At 39.6% G+C, this 12,170-nt stretch overlaps 1 protein-coding gene across 1 annotated transcript in view; it reads right to left on the bottom strand.

The window, feature by feature from the left end:
• SYT2 (synaptotagmin 2) overlaps window positions 1–9,713 on the bottom strand; it is a 93,087-nt gene extending 83,374 nt beyond the window's left edge. Inside the window, exons 1-2 of the mRNA XM_053704743.1 lie at window positions 9,533–9,713; window positions 5,789–5,958 (exon numbers count right to left, since the gene is read on the bottom strand). Coding sequence (XP_053560718.1) covers window positions 5,789–5,958; window positions 9,533–9,713 — 351 coding nt within the window. The remainder of the gene's footprint in view (window positions 1–5,788; window positions 5,959–9,532) is intronic.
• Between the last annotated feature and the right edge of the window lie 2,457 nt (window positions 9,714–12,170).

The raw sequence follows: 12,170 nt of genomic DNA, 5'->3' as shown, positions 1-12,170 counted from the left end.
CCGATTCAAGCTACCACTCTGACACACTCTCCCTGTCTAAACAGACAGCATACAGACTCCCAGCTACACGGAGCCATTACCACGCTGCACGCTCACTAATCCCTGCAAGTATTCTACCTACCCGCATCTGGGATTCCTCTCACAGGCTCTGCTTCTGAATTAAGGTTCTGTATATAGAGTGCTTAAGTCTCTGTTTACTCATTTGACATTACTCTTTAAACAACAGTTGAATTGAAGGTAAAACTCCTGTTTGTATCTGTGCAGTCTGGGTTCCATATTTCACCTGTCACCAGTGAATCTGACTTTACAGACTTATACTATTTATGTTTAACCCTTATGCTTCCTGTTGCACTATATAAGACCTGCCTAAGATAAAGCTCATTAGTACTACTCATATTATTGGGTCTTATCCCTCAGGCTAAATTAACACAAGTGATTAAGTTAGTGTTTATCTTACTAGCAAGCACACTTAGTAACTTGTAACACTCCACAATTATTTATCCTGCTTAGAGGTCTTAAATGTTTACTTAAATACTTGCTGCATATCACAGAGCTTTACATATTATCACAGATCGTTACAGTAATAAACCTCATGTCCCTTCGTTTTTGCAGGGTTGTTGGGCAAAGATCGGAGTATACCTGTATTTCGGATCCTTTGAATTCTATCGGGTGTTGCGTTCTGGCGAGTCTTAGAATATCCTCTTTGTCTTTAAACGACAGCATTTTCATTATGATGTCCCTTGGCGGGGCTCTGCTTGGTGGCTTAGGCCTCAAGGCTCGATGTGCTCTTTCTATCTGTACATCTGAGGCAGAGTCGTCCTTTTTTAGGTGCCTGACGAATTCCTGTATATAGCTCTGCAGGGCAGGAGGGTCGACAGCCTCCGTTACTCCCCTGAGCCGGAGGTTGTTCCTCCGGCTCCTGTTCTCCAGATCCTCCACTCGGTCCATGAGGGCCTGCACAGTGCCATCCTGGGCCTGCAGGCAGCTGTTCTGGTGTTGCAGGTCTGAACTCAGCGTTTCCTGTTTCTCTTCTATCATAGTGACCCGCTGATCTTCAGCTTCTATGTTCCTTTTAAGTTCTCCAAACATAGATTTAAAGTCCATCATGGCCTCTTTAATATCCTCTTTAGAGGATAGGTGTTTTATATCTTCTTTTGTGAGGTAGGGGGAGCTGTGTGCCTGCCCCTCGGGTTCATGAACCTGAGCCATTATTACCTGTCTCGCTGTGCTCTGACTCCCACCTCCAGCTAATGTTGTAGAATCAGATGGGGTGAAATAGTTCTCCATAGCTGAGGACTGCGCACTTTTTGTTAATTTTGCGGACCTTTTGCTTGACATCTCTTATTGCAATGCTGTGTCTTTATCTTTGTCTTTAGATAGGCCTGAGTCCCAGTGATCCCATGCAGCTCTGATTGAAGCAGGTTTCAATGCGCCCCCGCTAGGTATTTTGTCTTGTCTTCTGTATCAAGGCAGGATAACCTTGTCTCTATTAGTTTGCTTGCGGTATGTTGGGGCTCCTAAGTTATGCCCTGTAAAGCACTGCAGTCTTTCCTCCCCAGCCTCCGCCAGCAAACGCTTGTGTACTGTTAGTTCTTGGCAGCGGTGCAATTATAAGTGTAATTATAGTTATGGTTATTAGTGGCCTTAGGTATCTGTAATGTATAATAGTTAATTTGGCCTTTCTTACTTAAGTTGCCCACTGACGAGTGCCTCGCTTTCCTCTCACGTTCTTCTATGCCCCCCGTGCAGCGTGTGGTTGAAATGCGCTCCGGTCCGACACGTGGGTGCGGCCTAGCGTTGCGGTACTTCGTCGCGTCTGTGTTCAGATAGCCTTTTGAGTTGGTGGATTAAGGGACCGCAGCCGTGTAGGGGCAGGAGCGCCTGATGTGCTGCACAGGTGAGCTGGGGTGTGCTGCGAGTCTCCCGGTTCACTCCAAGCTCTTCAGGCTGTAGCGTTTGCCGTGTGTGCCGGGGTGAGGGCTAACTTGCTGATCCGCTTGCTGTTCACTTCAATTTAGGGTCCTGGTCGCCCCTCTATTAGATCTGCTGCTATTAGCTTTTGTTTAGGTCAGCATGAGAACGTTAATTTTGAGCGAAAGTTTTAGGGGACTACAGAGCTCTAAGGGGATGCTGCCATCTTGGATCGCGGCTAGGCTCCGCCCCCCCAGGTTTAAGTGTTTTTAACTCACTTACCTATGTCACAGCGTGAATGTTTGTTCCTAGTTGATTTAAATAAAGATTAAAATGTAGGAATGATATGGAACTTTTTAATATAACATTATAAGAATTACCTGAATGTAATTTGAAATACTTTTTGAGAGTTAAGACTTATTTCAATTTTGTGGAGTTCTTTGCTACAAACTTAGTTGTATCCTAATACAATTAGTTTACCTAGTAGCTTTATTATAGTGTCAACGATGTCAGGGAGTGGCGAAATAGGAGTTAATAGCTTTATTATAGTGGCGTCGAGGAGCGGCGTAATAGGGGTTAATAACTTTTATTAGTGGCGGCGATGTCAGGAGCGGCAGATTATGGGTTAATAACTTTATTTAGGTGGTGGTGATGTCGGGTGGCAGATTATGGGTTAATAACTTTATTTAGGTGGTGGCGATGTCAGGTGGCAGATTAGGGGTTAATAACTTTATTTAGGTGGCGGCGATAACGGGAGCGGCAGATTAGGGGTTAATAACTTTATTTAGGTAGCGGTGATGTTTAGACTTGTGGTTTATGTTAGGGTGTTAGGTTTAAACGTAACTATTCTTTCCCCCATAGACATCAATGGAGTTGCGTTACGGAGAATTTTCATAATGCGATCGCAGGTGTTAGTTTTTTTTCTAACACTCTCTGCCCATTGATGTCTATTGGGGAAAGCGTGTACGAGCACGTCAAAGCAGCCCTTGGTTTTTGTGCAGTATGGAGTTTAACTCCACCATATCGCACGCACAAGGAGGTTTTTCAGTAACTTATAATGGGATCGCTATGGAGGGTGAAATAACGCAACTTTTTTAGCGTTAGTTTCACATCCTGCTTAGCACAAAACTCGTAATCTAGGTGTTAGTTATTACCTATACTAGGTCTATAACAAAAACAGGCTGTCTGCGGTCGGGACAGCATAAAGTGACCAGATTACACAGTGTAGCCAAATTTACAATCCAGGTTCTTATTACCTAATATTATCTAGGTTTTAGACATAAACCTAGTGTTGTACATTTTAGGAATAACTAACATATATTATGGAGGTCTTATAGGTCTTTATTAGGCCACAGATATCTCATGACTTAAGGTCTATCATTGAGCGCATATTTACATATATACACTTTGTTTAAACTGTACTAGTTCCCTTATACACTAATGGGCATGAGTTATCAATTACACTGGCCACTTGTAGACTTAACCCATCAACGCAAATATTAAGGTTCCTTATTGTATATAAACTATGGTAGCAATATATGTAGGGAAGTTAAAACTGTTATTATCCTGTATTATACTGTTGGGATACGATACACTAAGGTATATTATTGAGTGCATATTTACATTTATACATCTTGTTTAAATGATATTAGTTCCCTTATGCACTAATGGGCATAAGTTATTGATTTTATTGGCCATTTGCAGACTTAACCCATCAATGCAAATATTAATATCCCTCTGAAAACACATCTTTTCATTGTACTGTATTTAAATGGTGGATGTAATATAGGTATGGATGTTGGTACGGTTATTATTCTATAGTATTACTTATATAGTATACTGTTTGGAAATAACACATTATATGAGGAGATATCTACAACATATATATAAGGCACTTCATATCCCTCAGCAACCTTACTAAGCAGTCAACCAACTAAAGGCTTTAAATACTATCTATAGCCTAGGTCTCAAGAGAATATTCCTTGATCCTATCCATATAACTCCTTTTAGCACAAGTGATCCCATCTTTGCTAACCCTATTATTCCCTATGCTTTCTTAAAGTGTTAGTAACCAGGTTATGCTTATATAGTGGTATATTCATGGTAATGAGGTAATGATTCTTTATAGTCAGAACCTAAATGGTTATCGTTTGTATGTGATATTTGATGTTTTCATTTGATAGTTATTCTTCATATACCTTATAAAAAGAAAAAAAACATGATTTCCAATATAAGACCCAAAAGTGGTCTCTTACTGTTTCTGGGTGCCTTCATTAGCTTTATAATTTTTCTTATAGCAATGAAAGGTCCAAGTGTGGCCTCATAGAATAATTGGAAGGCTTATAGTCCAATAGGCAAAAAGTATGTACTAATTATTATACAAGTGTCTCATAACTATGCTGTGTTAGATTTATGGAAATGACTCCTTTGTATACAATGACTAGACATTTATGTTTTGTATGCCTTACATTGAATCTCAATAAAAAAAAGGGACATTCAAATATTTTACATGAAAAAATGGTTAGTTTTTTTTTATTTTGAAACTGTAGTGAGTGCACGCATTAGCATAACTGGTTCATGTACAGATTGGCTACTAGTCAATAAGGAAAAAACTTCAATTGTTGAATTGGCTGAAACTGGTATTCCAAACATATAGAATAATGTAATTTATTGACCACAGGAATATCCATTAAAAAAAAAACTAATACATTTAAGATTCCCTGCAAGTTTTGGCATATTGGATACATAGCAGTTGATACTCTGGATGGAAGTATTAGATGATATCCATCTACAAATGTTTCACTTTTATTTGTGCTTATTATAGAAGTGTTAGCTGGTGAAAATAGGTGACAGCAGATTTATTTCCAGGTTGTTAGTTGTTTTCATTGTCTAAAGAATATAATTTAGGATTAACAATGTGTTATAGCCCAATTTATTTATGTATGACTATTGGAAGAATAGCTAAATTTGGTTAATTTAAGGGACATAATACTCATACAGCTCCCATATATGCAATGAAATCACAGACCACAACATTTAAAGAGACATGATACCCAAATGTTGAAGCACTTGAAAGTCATGCAGCATAACTGTAAAAAGCTGACATGAAAATATCACCTGAACATCTCTTTTTAAAAAGGAAAGATATTTGACCTCAACATTTCTTCAGCTCACCAGAGTAAGTGCTGTGTAAACAGTCAAACTTTAGCTGCTGTCCAGATGTAACTTGAAAAAAACAACAAAAATAGTCAATCAGCATCAGCAGTGCTTAGGTCATGCTTTGCTTTCGCTTTGATCTCATGAGATTTCACTGAAATCTCGTGATATTTCATAGTAAACTTTCTTAAACTGAATAGGAAAATAACAGGACTGTGCCTGCACATGCCAGATGCACACTGCCTTGCAAGTCCAGGGACTAGCATCCTGATTGGCTGCTTAAAGCCCTTTTACAATGGGATGTGAATACTTAGGAAATTCTGAGGTAACATATCTTTCTTTTTTACATAGAGATGTTCAGGTGATATTTTCTAGTCAGCTTATTACAGCTATACTGCATTCTTTCAAGTGCTTCAACATTTGCATCATGTCCCTTTAAATATTGTGGGCTGTGACTTCATTGCATATATTGGAGCTGTATAATTAATTGCGTGCAAACATTTGTAAAGTATTGTGGTATAATATGATCCCTTTTAGAGGATTATGGTAAAAAAAGGCAATGTTTGCTGATAGATTATAGTTTATACAAATTGTATGGTAAAGGCAATTCATTGATTTTCGATGAGTATATTTTGTTGTTTAGGAGTAATAAGATTTATAAAACTACAGGACTGAGATTTTGGTTATAAGTTTACTGGGTTATCATGCTCTGTGTTCTTACCTGTCCAAATCCCTTCATATCCTTCATGCTGAGATCATTTTTCTTCCCTTTTCCTTTTTCCTTCTTATTTTTCTTTTTCTTGCAACAACATTTCTTGCATATACAGAAGCAGCAGGTGATAATCAACAGCCCGCCCACAACCGCTATAGCAATGAGAGCCCATGGTGGCACTAGAGGAGAAAACGTTGAATAAAAAGTTCTGTGAAAACTACAGCACCACCTTTATATATATATACATATATATACACACACACACACACACACATCACTGTAACCAGGACTCAATATTTCTACTAGCCCACTAGCCAGTGAAAGTTAGTTAGTGAATGTTGAGTCTGAAGTCTGATAGCATATTATTGTAAGTAGCAAAGTTGGCACAAGGTATCTGCAGAATGTACAGTACATTCCTATTGCAGCACTGACAAATAGTGATGTCCCGAACTGTTCGCCGGCGAACGGTTCACCGCGAACATAGCTTGTTTGCGTCCGCCGCCGCGGGCGAACATATGCGATGTTCGATCCGCCCCCTATGTGTCATCATTGAGTAAACTTTGACCCTGTATCTCACAGTCTGCAGACACATTACAGCCAATCAGCAGCAGACACTCCCTTCTAGACCCTCCCAGGTCACGGGCAGCAGCCATTTTAGAATCATTGTGATGCAGCTTTTGAAGAGAGAGGAGGTTTATTGTTGCAGCTCCTGATTTAATAGGGAAATTGATAGCTAGGCTAGTCTATTCAGTCTCCACTAAAGTCCTGAAGGACTCATCTGATCTCTGCTGTAAGGACAGCACCCCAAAAAGCCCTTTTCAGGGCTAAAATTATTTTTTTTTTTGCATAGGGCTAGAACTCCAGTCGTTTTTTGTTTTTTTTTTTGCATTTGCCTGACTGCCACCAGCCTATGTGTGAGCCTCACAGCATATATTGTGCCAACTTGCTCACTGCCACCACTCATATCTGGTGGTTTAACATTATTTCAAATTTAAAAAAAAACAAAAAACTTTTACATTAGTTTGCTAATTGCAAGTTTAATATAATTTTATTTTCCATCAGGCCTGTGTGCCAGGCCTAGAGTAAGCATATACTCTTATCAATTGCTCTGTGCAACAACTAATACTTGTTGTTTTACCATTTTTTTAAATTAAAAAATAAATAAATAACATCATTAGTTTAAATTTAACCAACAAAAATTTGAAATTATTTTGCTTGTGTAATTTATTTTCATTTTCTATCAGGCCTGTGACTGTGTCTCAGGCTCACACAGTATATACTCTGGTTCATTGCTCTGTGCCAGCCACCACTCATATCCGCTTATAACATTATTTTAAATATAAAAAAAAAACTTTTAAATCATTTTGCTAGTGTAATCTAATTTCATTTTCTATCAGGCCTGTGTGTTTTGCTGACTTACAGAGCATACTGTGTTTAATTGCTGCCCTCCCTAGTCTATCAGCCACGACTCATATGTGTTTAACCTTTTTATTAAATTCCCCCCCAAAAAACTATATATAATTTTGCTAGTGTAATCTAATTTTATTTTCTATCAGGCCTGTGTGTATCTGACTTTCAGAGCCTACTGTTGTTAATTGCTGCCTTACCAAGGCTAGCAGCCATGACTCATATGTGCTTAACCTTTCTCTTTAAATAAAAAAAATAAAAAACTTTAAATCATTTTGCTAGTGTAATCTAATTTTATTTTCTATCAGGCCTGTGTGTATCTGACTTACCAAGCCTACTGTTTTTAATTGCTGCCCTTTCAAGGCTATCAGCCATGACTCATATGTGCTTAACCTTTTTATTTAAATGCAAAAAAAAAAAATCTTTAAATCATTTTGCTAGTGTAATCTAATTTTATTTTCTATCAGGCCTGTGTGTTTCTCACTTACACAGCATACTGTGTTAAATTGCTGCCCTACCTACCAGCCACAACTCATATCTGCTTTACATTATTTTAAAGTAAAAAATTTTTTTTTAATTATCTTGCTAGTGTAATTTAATTTCTTTTTCAATCAGGCCTGTGTGTTTCTGGCCCACATCATATAGTGTTACACAGATTAAAAAAAATAAAAAATTCCACCACTTATATCTGGTGTAACAACATTAGTGTAAATTTTATGTAATTTTTTTTTTAATAGTCCTCTTTTAGTGTTATTAAATTTTAGTTGCCAGGCCAGCCAGGCTGCCATTAGTGCTAGCCTGTGTGTCATGTAATCTATGTATCTATCTATCAAATCTATCTATCTCGTGGTTGTGCAAATGGTGCGTTACACTTCGAGTTTGCTCTGTCACTGTGAAGCGGCCGTAACCCTTACACTACCTGATAGATACATCATAACTGATGTTTTAAAGCACGTTATTGCAAACAATTTGGGAATGTTAGGTGATTTAGGCCCTTTATGGGTTAAAAGCAGACTCTGCATCAACTATGTAATTTTCCATGGGAGTTTTGCCAGGGATCCCCCTTCAGCATGCCGCAGTCCCGGTGTTAGTCCCCTTGAAACAACTTTTCCATCACTATTGTGGCCAGAAAGAGTCCTTGTAGGTTTTAAAGTTCGCCTGCCTATTGAAGTCAATGGCGGGTTCGCAAACTATACCGGAAGTTCGAGTCCGCCGTTCGCGAACCGAAATTTTTAAGTTTGCGACATCACTACTGACAAATACACATTATTCTTTTACGTCTGTAGGAACCCCATTAGTGCTCAGACTGTACCTTCTGAGAGGTTATATGGGGCAGTGAGCAAGAGAGATTGGAGAGGAAAAGTGAAAGTGGAGAAGAAGGTAGAGTTAAGGATCAATGGAAAAAAAAAGAGTGAAGAGATATGAGAGAGGGGAAAGAACGTGTAAAGAGAAGATATGGGGGCCTATCTATCAAGCTCCGAATGGAGCTTGATGTCCCGTGTTTCTGGCGAGCCTGTTATGAAGCAGCGGTCACAAAGACCGCTGCTCCATAACCTGTCCGCCTGCTCTGAGCAGGCGGACAGAGATCGCCGGAATTCAACCCGATCGAGTATGATCGGGTTGATTGACACCCCCCTGCTGGCAGCTAATTGGCCGCGAGTCTGCAGGGGGCAGCATTGCACCAGCAGCTCTTGTGAGCTGCTGGTGCAATGCTGAATACGGAGAACATATTGCTCTCCGTATTCAGCGAAGTCTGGCGGACCTGATCCGCACTGTCGGATCAGGTCCGCCAGACTTTGGTAAATAGAGGCCATGGCCTGAGAGAGAAGGGAGAGGGTAAAAAGAGAGATTGAAGAGAGGAGGTAGTCGAGAAAGATAGTTAAGATCAAGAAGGGAGAGATGATACTTATTAAAAAAAAAAAAAATTGCCATGACTGTCAGCACTCTCTGCATTCTCTCAGTTCAACAACTTCCTTTTTCTACCCAGCTGTTGTCTTCCCCAGAACCTCTAGTTGATGTTTCTAACTGCTATAAACTTATTTTTGTTAATTTATTACTGTATGTAGCATTATTTAATTTGTTTAAAATAAAGACTATATTATATAATGTTTCAAGTTTGCTAAACATATGCAAAGAGGGGGTAAAGTATTGGGTGTGGTGTGGGTGGGAGGGATTAGAAGTGGCGAGTAACATTTTGTCCTGGCTAGTCGTTTAGGACTTTAAATTCTGAGCCCTGCTGTAACATAACATATACAGGATATGCAGTTGTACACATCTATCTGCCGGCTTATACATAATACTGCAGAAAGAATAGACTGTACAGCAGAGACCTACAGTTGTACTCACATGGAATCTTGTGAATCTGATTCATAAGTTCCTGCTGAATCTTTCGGAAGGCATCAGCAGCCTTGTCCCCAGCACTTGGTCCAACAGTGGAGTTGTCATGTGAAACAATAGGGGGGGGCACTGTTCCATTCTGCACAGTGTGCGTCTCAACCGGCGTTCTTGAAAAGAGGCTGAAATGCATGATTGCTGCAAAACAAGACCAGAAGTTTGCAATGTTATTACAGTTACTGTATCAGCTAATGAAATAAAGCCAGACTATAATTAGCACTTCATTTCAGGTCACCATGCATGATATATTATAAACCTATAAACATTTCCAATTTACTTATATTATGAAATTTGCTCTGTTCCGATGGTATTCTGTGTTTAAGAGATACCTAGGTAGGCATCTTGAGCACTACATGGCAGGAAATGAAAAACATTCTTGCAAAACTGCTGCCCTATAGTGCTCAGAAATTGGGCCGGCTCCTAAGTATGTGTGGAGGATAACTATTTTTTATTTATTTTATTTTTTAAAGGTCATTGTCAACTACTAATGCATGGGGTTAGTAGTGTGTACACATAGCTGTGCAACATTGGGTGCCATTTAGAGTTGTAAATTCACCTCCCTATAGGTAAATGTATTAATGGATGCAGATCTCCCAACTGTCCCTAATTCTGAGCTCGTCCCATTGTGCTAGTGACACAGATATATGTCCCTATTTGCAGGACTTCTCTTAGCCCCTCCCATAGACCACCCAAACACGTGCACAGACTAACCAGACATGACCATTATCCCACCCACTATCCACATGTGACCACGCCCCTCCCAACACAACCCCACCCCACCTCATAGCAGTGATGTTCCCCCTCAACCTCCCAAGTTCCTAATACTTAGTCATATTAGGAGGTATATGGATCTATCTTACAATTTTCTTTTTTACAGTAAGGGGCCTTTTTGTGTAATAAAATGTATCAGTACAAAGACACTATAAGGAAGGGAGAGCGACCTTTAAAACGTTGATCATTCTGACACAAACTTTCAGGTACTGTACATGCTATTGTAATATTTAAATATTGTACTCAAAAACATTTTATTATCCATCTGATTGACTTGACCTTTCTGGAAAAAAAAAAGTGAAGTAAAAGCTGTTTAAGCAGAGATTCTTCATTGTTTATATAATCAAAACTCACTATAGCACTCAGTTTTTACACAAAAATCAGGACCTTCTGAGCCTGACTCAATAATGTAGATTATCCTAACTGAGTCATTATACACATTACAAGAGTCAAAATTAAACTTGCATGATTCAGATCTGATAGACCATGCCATTTTTACAACACCTTTAAATTCACTTTGGTTATCAAATTTACTTTATTCTATTGGTATTCTTTCTTGAAAAGCTTTTGTACATATGATCAAGAACAGTGACGTCATTAAGGGGTGCGGACCGCACCCGGATGACCCCCTCCAGGGGGGTGACACCACCAGCAAATTTTTTTTTTTTTTTTTTTAATTTTATTGAAATTCAAAAAATTCAATGTAGAGATGCATATATTTTTTTATTAGAGGGGCCAGCACTTGTGAACATTAGTGGGACTGGGGAAGTTGTAGACACTTCATTTTTTTGCCCCTTGAGCCCGCGCCGCAATTTCCACAAATAGTGTTCCCGGCTGCTTTTGCTTGTTTGTACTTTGCTTCTCCCCTGCCCAATTTTACTATGAATGTTGTGGGGCTTGCGAAGTTGCGCTGCTAGCCTAAACCTGCCTGCCTATCTGTGCTCACTGCTCAGTGACGTGTGGAGCAGTGGAGTCACTCACTGCTGTGCTGTCTCTCTAAACGGGAACTGGGAAATCGTGAGGGGGATGCCTGGCACCTGACTGCATGACTGTTTGACACTGTCTCTAAAGTGAAGGAGCCACGTATGATGCCAACCAGACCGGTACGGATACGGTACACTAAGTGCACACTGAAGAGGTAGGAGAGGAGGGCGGGCGTGCGGGGGTCTGGGGGTGGGCAGAGTGCAGAGATGATTGGTCATAAGAAGCAGTAGGCACGCGTCCCGGGGCTGTGCACTGACAGACTTGGAACAGTGTCAAAGAAAAGAATTTTCATAGTTTGCCCCTAAACCTTTTCTTTAGTGATTTATTTTTATAATGCATTGTTTATCTTTCATTTGATGCTCTGCTGAGCCAGGGAGCAGCTCTAGGCATGAGCTTTATAATTAATGCAGTGCAGTTTACATATTTTGTATGTGTGTGTGTCTAAGTGTTTTTGTGTGTGTGTCTGAGTGTTTTTGTGTGTGTGTCTGAGTGTTTTTGTGTATGCGTCTGAGTGTTTTTGTGTGTGTGTCTGAGTGTTTTTGTGTGTGTGTCTGAGTGTTTTGGTGTGTGTGTCTGAGTGTTTTTGTGTATGCGTCTGAGTGTTTTTGTGTGTGTCTGAGTGTTTTTGTGTGTGTGTCTGAGTGTTTTTGTGTATGCGTCTGAGTGTTTTTGTGCGTATATGAGTGTTTTTGTGTGTGTGTTTATGTGTGTGTGTGTTTCTGAGTGTTTGTGTGTGCATCTGAGTGTGTTTTTAAGTGTGTGTGTGTCTGAGTGTTTGTATGTGTGTGTGCCTGTGTTTTTGTGTTTGTGTGTCTCTGCTTTCTGTCCACTGGAG

This window comes from Bombina bombina, chromosome 3 (assembly GCF_027579735.1).
Source record: "Bombina bombina isolate aBomBom1 chromosome 3, aBomBom1.pri, whole genome shotgun sequence".
Lineage (NCBI taxonomy): Eukaryota > Metazoa > Chordata > Amphibia > Anura > Bombinatoridae > Bombina > Bombina bombina.
Note: the sequence above shows the minus strand (reverse complement) of the source record. Positions and strands in the feature narration are given on the sequence as shown.